Source organism: Rhodamnia argentea, chromosome 11 (assembly GCF_020921035.1).
Source record: "Rhodamnia argentea isolate NSW1041297 chromosome 11, ASM2092103v1, whole genome shotgun sequence".
NCBI classification, from domain to species: domain Eukaryota; kingdom Viridiplantae; phylum Streptophyta; class Magnoliopsida; order Myrtales; family Myrtaceae; genus Rhodamnia; species Rhodamnia argentea.
The window spans coordinates 8663222-8681805 of NC_063160.1; the positions used below are offsets into that span (position 1 = coordinate 8663222).

An 18584-nucleotide genomic window follows, 5' to 3' on the forward strand; every position below is an offset into this window, starting at 1 on the left:
ACCATTGTGATGCATGCTCTCCTTGGTCTTGCTACCTTTGATGGTGAGATTATATGATATGATATGTTAAATGCCTCATTCGCAAGGATGAGAGGGCCTCGCGCATATATGAAAAGGGTGGATCCACATGACATGATATGATAAGATAAATGTACACGCCTCATCCGTAAGGATGAGAGGGCCTTCAAAAGTGCCCAATATGATATGAAAAGTGGAGATGTTATGCATATATGAAAAGGAATTGAAAACAATTTGTATATGATATGATTGCTTGCATTATGAGTTGTACCTCTAGCTTGCTTCCTATATTTGATTTAGATATTCGCTTCTTGAGATAGTTGTATCTCACTCCTTATCTTTTCAAATTTGTAGGTAATGGTAAATCCCCCTCCTCTTTGCGAAATTTGCTGAGTTGTTTGGTTACGCACCCAAATGGCCCCTAAAAGGGGTGCAACTTAGCATCCGAGATTAGTTAGTACCGTTAAATCTTCGGGATTACAAAGAGCTATATGTAAGGGCTTAGATGATAAAACGATACGCTATGAAGCATTCATCATCTAAGTCAATTCAAGAGTGTACTCCTCCCCGGATGATGAATCATGATAAAAGGTTTTAAGGGTAAAAGACCATTTGTCCCAAATAAAAAGAGGAGAGTGCTAGGTTGTAATCAAACGGAAGTATGTCAACATTGTGAAAAATGGCATGGTAATGCTCCTTGCCGAATGATGATTGGGGCATGTTTTGATGTGGACAACAAGGCCATCGGATGAGGGATTGTCCACAATAACAACCTCAACTGCAGAATAAACAACAAACTTAGCAGATCGGTCAATAAGGGAATGCGCAATGACCGCCCAACACAGGACGAGTTTATGCGGTCACAAAGAGGAAGCAGAAAATTTTAAAACCGTTGTCACAGGTAAAGTTCTTATTAATGGTTTCCTAGCTTATACATTGTTCGATACCGGAGTTACTCATTTTTTTTATAGCTAGGCGTTTTGTGAATCTATTTGGAATAGAAGTTAAACCGTTAGAGGTACCCTTAAGTGTGTCGACACCTCTTAAAAAGGAAATGATATCCTCATTGTCATGTGAGGCATGTAGAATCGACATAGGAGGATATGAGGGAAGGATAAATTTAGTAGTCCTGGATATGTATGATTTTGATGTCATAATAGAAATGGATTGGCTTCGCCAATAGCGGGCCAATATGGATTGTTATCAAAGGGTAATATATCTTAATCCACCGGGATCATCTGAATATGAATTTATTGGAAATGGTGGAGTGTGTTCAACGCTTATAATTTCGGTAATAGAAGCAACTGAACTTCTTGATGATGGTTGTCAAGGGTATTTGGCGACTGTAGAAGATAAGTCGCAAGAAGAACCAAAGTAAGAAGATATCCCCGTGGTTAAGGAATTCCCTAATGTATTTTCGAAGGATTTACCAGGACAACCTCTAGAAAGTGAAATCGAATTCACGATTGAGTTAACTCCTGGTACGGAGCCAATTTCCAAAGGTCCCTATCGGATGGCTCAATAAGAACTAAAGGAGTTAAAGGCGTAGTTACAAGAACCGCTTGATAAAGGTTTTATTAGGCCAAGTACCTCACCTTGGGGAGCACTAGTCTTGTTCGTAAAGAAAAAGGATGGATCTTTACAACTATGTATAGATTATCAGCAATTAAATCAAGCAACTATTAAGAATAAGTACTCGTTGTCGAGTATCGACAATTTATTTGATCAACTCTAAGGTGCAACGGTGTTCTCCAAGATAGATTTAAGGTCGGGGTACCACCAACTAAGAATCAAGAAAGAGGAGATTCCAAAGACGGCTTTTAGGACTCAATAGGGGCTATAGGAGTTCACGGTAATGCCATTTGGATTAACAAATGCACTCGTAGCTTTTATAGAATTGATGAATCGGGTGTTTAAATTGCTTTTGGATCAATTCCTCATCGTTTTTATAGAAGATATATTGGTGTACTTAAGGAATAAAGAGGAGCACGTGCAACATTTAAAAAGAACATTACAAACTCTTTGAGAGAATAAACTTTTCTCTAAATTTAGTAAGTGCGAATTCTAGTTGGACTGAGTAGTGTTCTTTGGTCATACGGTTTCAGGTGAAGGTATCTCAGTAGACCCGACCAAGATAGAAGCGGTGGTAAACCGGCTAAGACCTACAACGGTTATAGAAATCCGTAGTTTTCTTGGCCTGGCGGGGTATTATAGGAGGTTCATCGAAAAGTTCTCAAATATTGCTGCTCTTTTAACAAGACTCATAAGCAAGAACGTTAAGTTTGAATGGACAGAAAATTGTGAGCGAAGTTTTCGGGAGCTCAAGTAAAAGTTGACAACCACTCCTATTCTAGCGATACCACCCGAATTGGGCGAATTTGTTGTCTACAGTAACGCATTGCATGAGGGACTAGCCTAATACAACATAGCAAAGTAATAACCCACGTGTCAAGACAACTTAAGCCTTATGAGCTTAATTATCCAGTGCATGATCTGGAAATTGTGGCAATTATTTTTGCCTTAAAGACATGGAGGCACTGCCCTTCCGGAGAGAAGTTCGAAATTTATGTGGACCATTAGAGTCTCAAATATCTATTTTCTCAAAAGGAATTGAATATGTGGCGACGAAGGTGGATGGAACTACGCAAGGACTACGATTGTAACATTATTTATCGTCTTGGAAAGGCGAATAAAGTCATTGATGCTCTAAATTGTAAGTCCGTGATTACCACATTAATGATTAAAGAGTGGAATATGCTTGTGGAAGCTCGAGACTTTGAATTTAAATTCGAAGTAGGAGAGTTATGTGGATTATTTGCTACTTTGCGAATCGAATCGGAAATATGATAGAGAATCCAAGCGTTACAAAAGATGGATGCAGAGTTATTAAAAACTCGGAGCAAAGTCGAGGAAGGGAAAGAACCCGACTTCCATATAATCGACGATGGTACGTTAATGTTCTGAGAGAGAATATGGGGATAAGTACACTGTGAGTGTCATAACTTATGTACAGCGTTCACTTGAGTGCCACAACTTTTAAAACGTTCACTTAGGTACCATAACTTTCAAAAATCGTTCACTTGAGTGCTACAAGAACTTTTCTGGCGAGGCACATCAGCTTTCCAGTGTGCTACGTCATCTTTCTAGTGAGCCACATCAGCTTTCCGGTGTGCCACGTTAGCTTTTTGGCTGGCACGTCGGCTTTTCCGGCGTCCACGTCAGGTTTTCCAGCATTCACGTCAGCATAGTACTCAAGTAAATGATTTTTAAAAGTTATGGCACTTAAGTGAACGTTTTGAAAGTTATGACATTCAAGTGAACGCCGTATAAAAGTTATGTCCTTTTAGTGTACTTTCCCGAGAATATGTGTTCCTAACGATGAGAAACTCAAGGACGAGATATTGTCCGAAGCTCATCATAATCATTATAGTATCCAACCCGGAAGTACGAAAATGTATCGGAATCTTCGTAAACAGTATTGGTGGAGTGGTATGAAAGCTGATATAACAAGGTACGTGGCTAAATACTTGACTTGCCAACAAGTAAAAGCTCACATTGTAAGCCTGGAGATTTATTGAATCCATTAGAAATACCATAGCGGAAATGGGAACACATTACCATGGATTTTGTTTCGAGTTTACCAAGAAATCAAAAGGGAAATGATCTATATGGGTGATAGTCCATAGGCTCACAAAGTCCGCCCATTTCCTATCGGTTCGAAAGAATTACTCTTTGGAAAAGTTGGCCAATCTATATGTCAAATAGATCGTTCGTTTACATGGAGTTCCTGTTACGATCACATCGAATCGTGACCCTAGATTTATCGCTAAATTTTGGAGGAGTCTCCAAACGGCTCTGGGAACTAAACTCCAATTTAGCATAGCTTACCATCCTTAGAGTGATGGTCGGACGTAAAGAACTATACAAATATTAGATGATATGTTATGAGCTTGTGCTATTGATTTTAAAGGGAGTTGGGACGAGCATCTTCATTTGGAAGAATTTGACTATAACAATAGTTACCAGCAAAGTATTGGGATGGCTCCATTTGAGACATTATATGATAACGCTTGCGGAACTCCAGTTTGTTGGGATGAAATAGGAAAAAGAAAGCTCATAGGTCCATAGATAGTACAGATGACTACAGAGAACCAACTGGCTATAAGAAATCGCCTTCATACAGCACAAAATAGATAGAAAAGTTATACCAATAGATCAAGGAAACCATTAGAGTTTCAAGTTGGCGATTTCGTGTTTTTAAAAGTATCGCCTATCAAAGACGTATCTTGTTTCGGGAAGAAAGGAAAGTTAAGCCCAAGGTACGTTGGATCTTTCGAGATCCTAAGGAGGATCGGGGAATTGGTATATAGGTTGGCTTTATCGCCATCACTTGCTAACATCCATGATGTATTTCACATCACAATGTTAAGAAAATATGAACCTAATCTGTCACATGTTATTGATTACGAGACAATAGAGATTGATGACAGAACAGTATATGTTGAAAACCCTATGCGGATCAACGACAAAAAGGAGCAAATCCTACGAAATAAGACGATTCCCCTTGTCAAGGTCCTATGGCAGTATCACGGGATAGAAGAAGCGACACGGGAAAGAAAAGAATCTATTAGAAGCCAATACCCTCACTTATTCCAACCACCGGGTATGTTTTAAATTTCGGGGACGAAATTTTATAAGGGGGAGAGTTCTAACACCTCAAAACTTAGGGCCAATTCAGTTTGGGTTCGGACTAATTACAGATAGCTGCTAAGGATTGAGATAGCCACCACGAAATAAAGAATTGCCTTTGATATGGATCATGGCTCGATAAACCAATCGACTATGCTATGGATTGAGGGTCGTCTGTGTGGCGACCTTAAATCAAACATGGATCGATCATGATCGACCTCACCTAGCTGTGCAACGACCATAGGATCACCCTGAAGTTGATTAGGGATTGATTCGTGGGATGATTTGCAAGTTGACAACGGTCGACAACTAAACTAGCCAAGGTTTTGACGAAGGTCTATTTATATCGGAACCTTGTACCAGCCAAACACTAGTCAAGGATTGGCCATCCTGGACTATGAGGTGTGCTGCTCGAGGACTATGGATCGAGACGAACCAATCCTACATCAATTTCAATTGATCATGAGAGGGAAGCTCGATAGTGTTCGATTATGTTATCGGTTTAGGAATAGGTGATTCCAATCCTAAACAGAGATAAAATTTAGGTAGCTCTCGACTCGATAGGCAATCAAACAAGTGCTGGAAAGAATTAAACCGTGGGTTGGGTGGCGCCTTTGAACGTGATTACACGTGAGTCAATTTCATTCGGCAAAATAGATAGTCCGACCTTTAGCTTGTTAGGCACCTAAAGCATAGAATTGTATAGATATCTTGAAAGCTTGGTAAGCTGCACCTCTGAAATCTTAGAGTAATGAATAATAGGTCGAATGTTAGACGACCTTACCAATTTAAATAGAATGCCTAAATTGCTATTAGCATTAGTTATGCTTGGCATCTATAGAATAGAAATGGGAACCTAGGACACACTCGATTGGGCGACATCAAGGAGTACCGAGATTTATGTATTAAATCTCTATTTTAAACGTAAAATGAAATAAAAGAAATGGTCTTTTGATGTATAATAGGCGTGTAACCTATAGAGAAAAAGAGATGAGAAATTCAATTATAAAAATATGTCATCATTACGAGCTAAATGTTATTTGATTATAAGATAGCTAAATGGACAAGTTAAGAATAAGACGTGTGGCGTCTAAATTATTATTAATTAAATTAAATGCAAAATATTGACTTCGAGAACAAGAAATGGCATCTAGAATATTCTCGGGGGAATTAAATAAAACAAAAATACAATTGACTAGGAGAGCAAGTTAGCATATAGAGACAAAAAGCTAAGAAAATAAGTTGGAATAAGAGGACGACATGTGGAAAGAGCACAAGACGATTCTGACTTCGGAAACAAGTCAGAAATATAAGACAAATAAAATAGAAATATAATATAATTTTTGGCTTGAGGAACAAGCCAAGCATATAAGACAAAATTGAATTAGAAAAAGTAATCTAGGATCTTTAGATACCTTAGACTAGCCATGTGGCAAAATCAAATGGTATATCTAGAATATTCTATGCCAATAAATTGTTTAGAAAATATAAAAGAAATTAATATTACTATAATTAATAGATATAAATAACAAAAATAAATATAAAAATAATGAAAAATACTCTATAATTGGCGTGAGTTAGGGAGAAGTTTCTAAAGTCTAAATTGTCTTAAGTGATATAATAAAAAGATGACACATAGTAAAACTTGGAGAACAAGCTGGCATTAAAAGACATATCTGACTTAGGGAACAAGTCAAGCAAATAAAATGAAAATGTCGAATTTTGGCTTAGAGAATAAGTTAAGGGAAGACTCGAATGAGGTGATGCCATATGGAACGTATATAAGGACAAATCCGACTTGCAGAGCAAGTAAAAAAAGGCTATAAATAGCACCAATGCCCTTAAAGTTTAGGCTATCACCTCTCTCCACTCTCTCTCTTTAGCCGAACACTCTCTTTCTCACTCCCTCATTGTTTGGCCACCAAGCACCACCACAAGCCGCTGTCACAGAATCGCCTCCGAAGACGCCATGCCACACATGATATAGTCGGGCAATCTTTTTATTTTACAGTTATCTACTAGAGGTAAGTGATATCTAACCCTTATCTAGGCCATAAAGCTTTAGTTATTCTAATGCTTGCTTGAAAAGTGTATGATATATTGGTTAAGGACTAAGTGCCACACGATGATGCGTGTCATATGGGGGCCGCCAATTGAACCGTGGACCATTGTGATGCATGCTCTCTTTGGTCTTGCTACCTTTGATGGTGAGATTATACGATATGATATGTTATATGCCTCATTCGCAAGGATAAGAGGGCCTCGCGCATATATGAAAAGGGCAGATCCACATGACATGATATGATAACATATGTGTACACACCTTATCCGCAAGGGTGAGAGTGCCTTAAAAAGTGGGTAAAATGATATGAATAGTGGAGATGTTATGCATGTATGAAAAGGAATCGAAAACGATTCGTATATGATATGATTGCTTGCATTATGAATTGTACCTATAGCTTGCCTCCTATATTTGGTTTAGATATTCGCTTATTGAGATAGTTATATCTCACTTCTTACCTTTTTAGATTTGTAGGTAATGGTAAATCTCTCTACTCGTTTTGGTATTATTATGTTCATAGAAGTTTATTGTATTGATATCATGGCTGTTAAATAAGAAGTAACTCTTAGACGCTACGTGACTACCGTATGGGTGGACGAGGGTTACCACATGTAGATTAAAAAGAAAAGCGAAGATGAAGCTCTTTTGATTGAGAAAAAGTATAGCATGAAGATGGATGGCGTGTACCCTAGGCGATCGATCTACATGGAGGAGTTTTTGGAAGCCGAAGGCACATTTTGGGACATTTTACCATCTCAAAGCGGAGAACCTTGATGGAGCCATGTTATGATGCATATATATGTTGTAGATCGATATAGTTTGATGTAAATGATATGGACAAATGAAGCATATTATTACTCATAAGTGTTTCCCCTAGATTTTTAACTAATAGAAAGCGTAAAATGAAATCGCTTCCGCATACGAATCATTCATAAGAGTAAAAACAATTAAGGTTCAGTTTTGAGAACGGTGTACACGGGACACCACATGTCCTCCCCCGTAGCGTCGCGACTTTAAGATCCTCATACGGTCTCGGTTTATAAACGACTTTAAGATCCTCATACGGTCCCTCCAAAAGCCGTAGTGCTTTTGGAGGGATTCAAGAGACCGAGAGCCCTAAAGGAGCCTTCGCCTCCTATCACGAGTACGAGGGTCCGGTCGGGGTTGTCACAAACTTAATCATGGTCTTCGTGTCTAAACATTCTTCCTGGACTTTGCGGCTTGGGGCTGTGGACACAATTGAAGATCTAATAAGCTAAATGGACTTATTCATTTAACACCAGTCCGATCTTCACCACAATAAAGCCCGGATCTTTCAAACCAATTTAAGCCCAAAACGGACCGATCCAATTATCACGAATATCCATTCAAATAGAGTCTGCACCACACGGGCATCGGTAAAAATTGTGTATATAAGGATACGATTCATTCTGTCTTTGTTCAAATGCGTCAGTCATCTAGTTGATCGAGAAACTATTGGCCCAAAGAGCCTAGCTAGAGGGACTGAGAAAGTCTCCAACGTGGACCGAAATGGTCTCACGAAGCCGGTTACCGTTTAGCTAAGATACGAGATGACTAGTGAATAAAGACGTAAATAAAGACAGAAAAGTGGAGCTTCATCATAAGCAGAGGAGGTTTCCATAGGAATGTCATACTTCGGAGGTGGCTACTGCTGCTTCGGATCCGGAATCGGGCTCCTGACTTTATGGGGCTTGGATGTGAATATGGATGTTCTAACTTAGCAACCACTCTAGCTTCGGATGTGCAAATCTATCAAACTAATTTAAAACTAGAATTCGACCAAAAAAAAAAAAATTATAACTACAATCATCGACCAAAAAATCATTATAACTAGAATTACGTCCAAATCTATCTAACTAATTTAAAGCCGAAAAACACTGATTATATCTAGAGTTAGGCGCAAACTTCCTAAAGAAAATGAAGCCTATGTTTCCATTTTGTTTTTCTTACAAGTTATTTTTAATTTTAATTTTCCTTTTTCTTCCTTCAATCTATCATCTTCAAGAGAGCCAACTGAGATCTCCGTTTTTCAAATCCCATCGTTGCCATATATCCGACAAAAAAATTCGAACAACCAAACACAACATAAGAGTTTTAAGCAGGTGTATCTGTAAAGAAACATTAGGAAGCGGCAAAATGGACTATGAGGATACATAGAGGGGCAACAGACATCTTTTAGACATGTGGGAAAAGACGAGCTCCAAGTGGCATAACAAGTTATGTGGATACATATTTTGATGGATTTGCATGGATAGGGGCCCTTGACAGGTAATGTATAAAGTCTTCCGATGAGTTGGAATGCCCATAGTGGATAGTTACTTTGTTGACAACTGAAGTATAGTTTCTAGCATCAACAAAGACAATCAAAGGAGCTACTTGGCTCAAACTTTTGCTCATTTTTCAGGGATTGCAGAGGGAGAAGTTTGTTGTGTACTGCAACAATCGGAGTACGATCCATTTGACCACGAGTGGCGAAACACAATAATGACAAGTAAAATTTTCTACATGATATTGTGTCGTAGGAAACCACATCCATTTGAGAAAGTATTTGCGACAAATAATGTGTCGAACATGTCACTGAAGACTATCCCATTGACCGAGTTCTAGTGTTGCTCGGACTTGGTCAGCATCTACGGTAGGTGAGGAGCCTAATTGGGCTTTGGAGAGGCGACAGCCTATGAGTATGAAGCTGGACTTCTCGCTAAGGTGCAGTTTGTTGCTTTCGGCTCGAAGTTAATCCCAATTGCTTTGGAATACGACCCAAATTGAGTTGCATGGGATTTTAGGCCATATTAGGAAAGTCCACATTGGACTCTTGGCAATTGATTGTGGGTGATGCAAAATGGGAATTTATTTTCCCACCCTAATTCTTTTTCTCATTGAAGACAAAGTCGATGTTGGCGTTGGAGAATGGCACGTAGTTTTTTACATATAGATATTATGTGGTGGAGCTTGGTCATACGTGTAGAGATGATAACTTACATTTAGACAAACTAGATTGTCCGGAAGGTAGGATAAGTAAGTACAGATTATCGAGCAAGTTTACGATCTAGTCAGCACCTCGAATTTTGATGTGTCCATTGAAGGGTACAAAATCCTATTCGGATCTAAGATCTAATTGCGGAAACATGCCCAATATAACACTTGAATCACTGATCGTGAAGGATATATCACGAGGACATACTTTATTGTTACAAGTTAAGAGCCCCATTTGTGATCTTGGAAGTTCCTTAATGTGATTGTCAATCAACAGTGAGTAGGAAGAGATGTTCTGTGTATTTCTTGAAAGAGCGACATAATGAATAAGAAGAGGGAAGAGTCGTTCCCCTTTTTACGTCTGTGAAGGAACGAGACCCTTCACGTTTGAAGTAGCAGATAACTGCTAGTGGGTGGGTGATTGCCCGCATGGGCGCACATCGTAAATCCCACGCACCAACATTCATAAAAGAAAAAAAAAGTCATAAACATATTACAATTGTGCTAATTCAGTTATAAACTTTTTTCTCGTACCAATTTCGTCCTTCCGGTCAACTTTGGGCTGCCGACGCTGACATGGACGGCGGCTAACGCTGACGTGAATAATTTTTAATAATATTTTATTATTTTTTCAGACTTTTTCTGCATTTTTTTCCCTTTTTTCCTTTCTTCCTCCTTCCTCTGGGCTGGTCGAGCACTGTAATGCTGCTGCTGCTTCTTCTTCTTCTTCTTCTTCGTCCATTCTTCGCCGGCATCACCATTTTTGTCTGGTGCAGGGTCAGATGCTTCCACGACTTCCACCATCCCTTGCTGATGGACAATTGGACTCCAAGGAGCTCCATCTCAGCCTTGCTTTTTCTCTGCAATCTCTCTCGCAAAAACCCAAGTCACAAATGCCGCCTTTTTTTATCGACCCTTGACCCTCCAGCAGCCCCCTTGCAACCCCATAACCCAGAGGCCTCACCTCTTCACCCATGCGAGGCCAAGCATCGCCAACGAAGTCGGTCTCACCAAGATCTGGCGAGGCTCGAAACCTTACCGTTGCTGGGTGAGCTCAACCTCACCTAGCGACGGCGAGACCAAGCCTCACTAGTGACCGATCATTGGGATTGGCAACCGGTTAGAGGAAGAAGGAGAAAGAATTTTAAAAAAAAAATAGATATTATTAAAAACTATCCATGTTGGTAGGTCAAAGTTGATTGTAAAGATTGAATTGGTACAAATGCAAAAAATTTAAAACTGAATTAATAAGAAAAAAAAATTTAAGATTGAATTGGCATAACTGTAATAGGTTTAGAACTTTTCAGGTAATTTTTCTTGTCAACGAGCATGGTCAGTAACAGGTAAGTTTTTCATGTTTTAGCTGTAGTCCTTTTTATTTCCATGAATGACAGTGAGATCTTTACATATCAAAGAAGGAAAAAGGAGTCGTCGACTAGGAAGGATGTCCTTTTCACTCTGCCTGACCGAGACTTCAGCGAGTATTGCCTATGTATATTTTTCCTTGGGGGAAAAGTAGTTGTTATGTCAGGAGTGATTGACCGACGATCAAAGGCGTTTTCGTCACAACCACATACATTCAACGTGGCCTTCTTCGTCAACTTTGACTCACCATAGATCAATTTTGTTTTATTTTTTATTTTACCTTTTTTGTTATTTCCTTACTCTGAAAGTCGCTTTCAATCTATTCTCGCAACATTCCATGGGATGATACATGGCACCAATCAAGTTTTATAGATTGGCTTCTGAAGCTGTCATTTTAGTCACAAAGTCGGCCTTTGAGCTAATAGTTTTCCAGTCCATTCCTCGTGACTCACCAAACATATTCGCACTCTGCCAATCAGCGTTAATGGCTTGATCATGTGTCTAAAGATATTTTATCCCAAGTTAGCTTTTGGGCTTCGCCAAATATTAGTAATTTTAGAGTCATTGATGAGATGATGCCACTAAATTCCCAGAAGTTCAGACTGAGAAGAAAAGCTCAAGAATTGATGGGTGCGTGGACTTCATTATTTTAATATGTGCAGATGGGTTGCGGAAATTCTTTTCTATTTTAAGTAGATATTGAGAACGACTTTTGCTTCTAATAGCAATTTTCGTTGCGGTCACGATTAAAGTTGCTTTGTCATAGCAAGTAAGAATGAATTTGCTGAAACTATATGTTAAGATACACGTATTTTAGAGAAATCCCATATCGGATAATTGATATGGTATAAAACAGTTAATACATGTTATTTGGCACATAACTCATTGGGTTAAATTTTTGAGTGAAGGTGTGCTCAACTAGATATATTTACGGGTTTGGGTTTGGGATTCCTCTTGGCGATCTTCTTGTTCGAAGGTATCGAACTTCTACTTAGGCTCCCATCACTATATATACACACACAATTAATATTGAGTGCTTCCTATATCTTTCAAACTTTGTATTAATAGTTGAGGCATCCGACGTCTTATGGAATTATTCTTTTGTCTATTTTAAAAATTGAAATTATTTCTTTAGAGAACACCAAAATCACTTGTTTTGACTTTTGTTAGAAGTTGAACCAGACAATTTGTTAGGATAGACACGGTTCTTGGTGTTATCTTTAAAATTTACGTTAGCATTTGGCTTCAATTGGCATGAGACTTTCACGTAACGTATAATTATCGTGAATAAATTACCATATTCAATAGTTAGAAAATCTAGTTGCATTATAAGCCAATCGATGTTTCTGTGATTTTTTTTTAAAAGTCAGTATAACTTCCACGTAATGCCTTTTGAACGTGAGTTGGCTTGAATTTGTCATGTAAGCGACCAGAGGGTTTCTGAACAATTTTCCCATTCAGTGTACTGGTGATCACTTCCGTTATAGTAATTACGCAGGCTCCATTTGTTTCGCAGAAAACAAGTGATTTGAAAAATATTTTCCTAAAATGATCGTAAGTATGGTTAAAATACTTTGTCAATGAACAATAATTTCATTCCCCACGATAATTTGTGCCTAAATATTTGTGTTAAGTTCAACAATTTATCGATTATTTATTTTTGTAGCGATACAAGCAATATCTTTTGGAAAACACTTTTTAAATCACACATTTTCTGCGAAAAAAATAGAGCCCTTTGTGAAAAAAGAAAAAAAAAAAGACGGATGATCGCCCGAAGATTACAAGTGAACAATTTAAGGGATAGAGGTTCATAACTTGCCATATTAGAGAGAGAGAGAGAGATATGCAATCTTGAAAAGGGTCCTATTTCCCTGCAATCTTGGTTGAAGGAAACTTGAAGTTATCCTTTTGATTGGAGGGCTAATTAAGGCTCGCCTTTTCTCTACTCCCTCTTTTGGCTTTGACACTCATTTTTGTGTGTGTTTTGACCATTCTATCTTTTGTGTGGCTTGCCACTTTTAATACAAACTTATATTGTTTCTTTTCTTTCATTATTCGGTCAACCGTTCTATTTTGTTTTTTTTGCGGGTCCCACTTTCCTTCTTCTTCTTTCTTTTCATGCCTCCCACTCATTTATCTATTTTCTCTCTTGCAGGCCATCCTCACTCTACGCATCTTGCTTCTTCTTTTTTCGATTCCCATCGTCCTCTCCATTTCTTTCTTTCCACGCCTCCCACTCGATTCTCTATTTTCCTTACAAGTCATGTTTTCAATGAAAAAATCTCTTAATGGGTCACTCTACAGATAATAAGGTTTTTGTCCTTTACACAGTGGAAAGTTCAAGTTGAAATATCATATAATAGAAATCATCTCAACAATTGCATGTTTAGATAAAAAAATCGAACACATTTGTTCATTTAGTGTTCACCGACAGAGATTCACCGAGATCGTTTAGGGGTTATATATGGATTACTTCTTCATCGTTGTGTGCATATTCATGCTGATGATGCCACAATGAGCACAACTAGAGAAACACCCGATAGAACTAGAGCTCCTTTGATCAACTTTTGATTACAGTGTACACGAACTCCTTTTCAAACCATAATTCCCCAAAAATTCTCAAAGAAACACACATGAAAAAGAAAAAATTGTTTGCAAACTCAAACTAAGATGAGATTAGCGTTGTTAACTTAGGATTAACGGTGCTCTTGCTTTGAAAAGAAGTTTTGTGAGCACTTGCCATGCACAGAAATCAAAAGTAGAAGGACCAAGAAAAGGCAAAGGAGAGAGAAAGCTAGAGGACCCAGAAGAATTTTGAATTTAAAGGTTACGAATTGAATAAAAAAAATAGAATCCTAGAGACGAAAAAAACAACAGAAATTAATTGGAATAAAAGCACAATAAAAACCTATAAATTAATTTTGATCGTCTCTTACATGTGGCCGTCTTATAAGCAGATTCCAATATATCATTTTTTCAACTTTCTATAGTGGAAAAACAACCCTATTATCCAGAGAGTGGCGCAATAAATCCATTTGAAAACATGACCTGCAGTGAAAACATAGGAACGACTAAGAGGCGTGGAAAGAAAGAAATTGAGGACGACGGGATTTCTGAAAGGAGGAGGAGTAGGAGGCATAGAGAGAGAATGGTTTGCAAGAGAGAACATAGAGATGAGTGGGAGGCATGAAAAGAAAGAAGAAGAAGGAAAGTGGGATCCGCAAGGGAAAAAAGAAGAAACAAAATAAAAGAAGTAACTGAATAATAAAATAAAAGGAACCATATAAATTTGCACCAGAAGTGGTGAGCCCGGTCACCTAAAGGATATGATTGTCAAAATACACAAAAAAAGAGTGTCAAAGTCATAGGGGAATGAAAAAAGCGTGATCCTTAATTAATCCCTGATTAGGTACATCAATAGGAGTTTGAACCCTAGTTATTCAAACAAAAACAATGTAGATTTTAGCCCCTTTATTTGCAAATACTTAGGGCTATACTTATTCCAATTCAACAAGGCATGATGTACATCGTCAAGTCACGAGTAAATGTGGCAAGAGTATGATTGAGCAAACTATTCCCCATGCACGTAATCCGGACATCTGGACTCACGGAGTTTCTTCTCGTCGGACAGTAGTTTCGCGAACCTGAAACAATTTAGATCAAAATTAATTAGCCCTCTCAATAATAATCAACGAAAATAAATCGCCAACCGCTATAACTTTCCCAAGGATGTTATGGCTCCACCCATGTGTTTTACCTTTTAAGTGCTTCCTTGTTGGTGCCAGCATTTTCGATGGGTTCGTAGCGGCCGGTCTCGACATTAACTCGCGAGACCGGCTTCTTCAGCAAGTGCTCACCAACTTTCACCAGACCTTCCAAGTTCTCCTTCGTGGATGTGTCCACAGAAGATAGAGTTCCCTTGAGGGTGTCATCCTATCACACAATTCTAGTAGATTGAGTTGGCAGCAAAGTGTACATAAATGGAATCACAGCAGTAACAATGCACGAAGATGGCGAAGTTAGCGAAGATCTTACATTGATGCGGAGGTAATTGTCCTCAGACTTGTAGGCCCTGAAGACCACGCAGTTGTGGTAATCGACAATGTCGGCACTAGCTTTTGTGTAGACATCTATCAAAGGGCTCGAGTTGTTCTCGTACAACCAGGAGAGCAACCCCCACTTCGAAGCCTTCTTTGCGTCGTACTTGAGCTCAGACGTGTCCGAGCCTGTCCCCAGTGAAATCACCAACAGTCGAGTGTAGTCCATGGGCGGTTTGATGTCCAAGAAATCTGGGTGTTCCTTCAAGAGCTGCTTGGTCACTTCGCTGATGGCGACCAATGTCTGAAAAGAGCAAAATGTTTGCACTGGTGTTTAGTATGAGCATGTTTAATTTGGTCCTCCAGCAATTGAGGCTTTCTGCTCTTAGTTGATTGAAATTGTCGTCCTGATGCTTTTCTACGATAACTGATTATGATCCTTGTCTGCCAAAAGCGGTTCTTTGTTGGATGCTCTCGCGATACAATTCTCGAGTACCAAACCTAATAATGCCAAAAAAAACCTTTCTGTTGTATTAATCCGTGGTATCTGATCGAACCTTCTGATTCGAATACAGGTCTATCTTCTTTTCTTTTTCTTTTGAGCTCGACCCACAAATGTTAAAGGTTTAAATTGATCCTTTCTGGAGAATTAGATGGTCTTCCCGAACCAGCCTTCCCCAACCACCCTCCCCCCCCTCTCTCTCTCCTCCTTTCCCTTCCCCTTTTGACATGCATCATGTAATGCTTCATCCACGTAGATGGTGGTAATGACCCCCCTAATGTTACTGGCAAGAAAGAGACGACGTGATTCGAATAAAAAATCTTTGGTTTTCAAATCAAGTGCGCACTTGACTACTTTAGCTTATACGAGATTTCTTTGGCAGCAATGGGAAAAAAGGAAAACAGACAAAAGAAAAGAAAACAAAGCAAACCATCAATGTTGGTTGTGGCTTGCCGTTAGCTTGCCTGTCATCTCAAAATGACTATGTATCTATGAAGTTGTTGATTAGCAGTTGCTGAGGCATTATCCTTAGGTTTCACCTAAACAAACCATCACATGGTTGGACCAGAATGGACAATTAGGGTTGTACTTTGAGGCAGAACAACAAAGGGCCATCGCAGCCAAGTAATCGAGATTGCATATGATCTGTTGTCATCTGTAGCAACATCATCAGAATCGCTACAAGGTTACCGGGAATGTCCCTGGGCCAAGGTTTCCTTACTTAATAATTGAGTAAAGGCACCCCGCATTAGAACTCAGTGATCCTATTTCCAGCCGCATTATTTTATCTCAACAGTCCTCGATATCAAATAGGGTATGTTAATTATGATCCATGTATGTAGGAAGTTATGATCATGTGTTAAGACATACATACCGGATTGTTGGCAACCATACCACCATCAATCAGATTAAATTCATGGACTCGTCCATCTTTATCTTCTTTCTTGAAATAATGGGCGGGGAGGTATGTCGGAGCAGCGGATGTGCCAATGCATATGTCAGATACTTGAGCGTCCAAGAATGAATGTGTTGACACCTACACCAGATACAAATCCATTAAAGAAAACATCTCATATGATTGATGTCTGTCTATATAGTTTCCCTCTGTTAGAACTAGATAATCAATTATAGTTGTCTTTGTCGAACTTGCATCATCACTAATCCCTTTTTGAATTGGAAACCAGAAGTTGCAAGAAAAGTACGATGTCATCACAACCTTTCCCCCTCCAGAACCTCTAGACAAGGCTATAATTATATGAATACTTCATGACGTGCGTGCACTCACACGAGGATAGTTTCAATATGAAAAGGGGATTGATGAGTTGTAATTAGATCACGTCTCGCACAATTGTCACATACACAATAGCGCTAATGTGTAGTCCCGATAAACAAGAAATCATGAAATTACCTTATAGAATGAAGAGGAGTTGGGTTATATATTTTCCTCCATCCCGAATCAGCGGAAGTTATCTCTCTAACAAAACATACAGGAACTCACCTCATATGATGAAAATAAAACTGGTTCAAGCTTTTTGATGTCGAAGGTTGGGATAACCAAGCCGGTAAGGCTATCGTGCAACCTCGTGGTTCCAAGTAACTTCCTTATTAATTCGTGGAGATACACTCCATTGTACTTGGGTCCCATCATAGATTTCAGCGTGTTCAAGATCGATCCCAGACTCCCACTTTTTTGTATCGAAGAAGTAGCGGGAGCAAGCAGAAAAGAAATGAAAAGACTCAAATCAGTTGTTTTTAAATTTATCAGTGAGCTTAAAAATGATAAGAAACAGTTAGACAACTCAAATTTAGCAACATGAGAGGTATGTGGACAATCGATTACCATCCTTGAGGGAAGATTTTAGGACAATTCTCCAAGTAAAATGGGACTATGTCTTTCGCAGCGAAGAGAGGACAGTTGTGAGCATCTGGTGCAGTCAACATGGCCGTGATGAGACCTCCCGTGCTTGTTCCTGCTATTACATCGAAATAGTGCGCAAGCCTCGCATCTTCACCATCCAGCTCCTGTACCCAAAAAGCTCAATAACTTCTGGATTAAGGTCTACTCAAGAGATGGTGTGGACACCGGCGATGCCCCACCTTTAGAATAAAAGAAAGGCTTCTCAAAAGCTGCTTCAGCTCAAACCCTAATCATGTTTTTTCTTTTTTAAGTTCTGTTTCTTGATCATCGTAGCACAATTATGCAACTATTGCGTCCACTCTGTTCACGTGGTTTGTTCATGTTAATACCTGAAGTTGGGCTTCGAGGTAATCGAGCATGACCCCTGGAATGATTCCTCGGACTCCTCCGCCATCAATGCTAAGGATTGTGATGAGGTTTCCATATGTCGGAGGCTGGATTTTGAACAACGAAGCTTTTCTCTCCATTTCTTTTTACGGTTAATGCAAAAACTTAGAGAGAGAGAGAGAGAGAGAGGATATCTCCATGGTTGTGAAGCTCATGGATATATATAGAGGGAAGCCATGAATTACTTGTTAGACTAAACATATGCATAAGTAGTGGTTCAATTTCGGAAAGCCGAAGATAAACTTAAATACATTTGGCCGTGTGGCTTTTGTTCAGCTCTTGTTTGGTTAAGAGATTGAGACTGAATAGCTTGTTTAAACTGACAAGGTCTTGATATAGGCATAAGGGGTCCTTCCCTGAAGGCAAACTCAATTACTTGTAAACAATTTGGGAGTGGTTGGGAGGCAAAGGGAGATGGGGGGAGGAGGAAGGTGTTGAGAAAGCCTTCATGTATATTTTGAAGTTGACAAACTATCGATCTTGATAAATGCACAAGTTGTATTTATTTAAAGTAATATTCGCTTTAAAAGGACCTTTGCTATGGTCAGCGAAAGAACCTATGTAAACAAGTCTAAAAGACTGGAAAGTTCATACAAACTTGGAGTCTAC

The 18584-nt window shown here is 39.0% G+C and overlaps 1 protein-coding gene across 1 annotated transcript; it reads right to left on the reverse strand.

Annotated features, from left to right (window-relative positions):
* Positions 1-14571: 14571 nt before the first annotated feature.
* LOC115746990 (patatin-like protein 1) lies at positions 14572-18124 on the reverse strand. The gene is made up of 7 exons (XM_030682997.2): positions 17918-18124; positions 17511-17692; positions 17169-17355; positions 16545-16706; positions 15167-15472; positions 14889-15064; positions 14572-14775 (listed from the first exon to the last, which is right to left on the reverse strand). Exons 1-7 carry the CDS (start codon positions 18053-18055, stop codon positions 14703-14705), a joined length of 1224 nt encoding a protein of 407 aa, XP_030538857.1. The 5' UTR covers positions 18056-18124; the 3' UTR covers positions 14572-14702.
* Between the last annotated feature and the right edge of the window lie 460 nt (positions 18125-18584).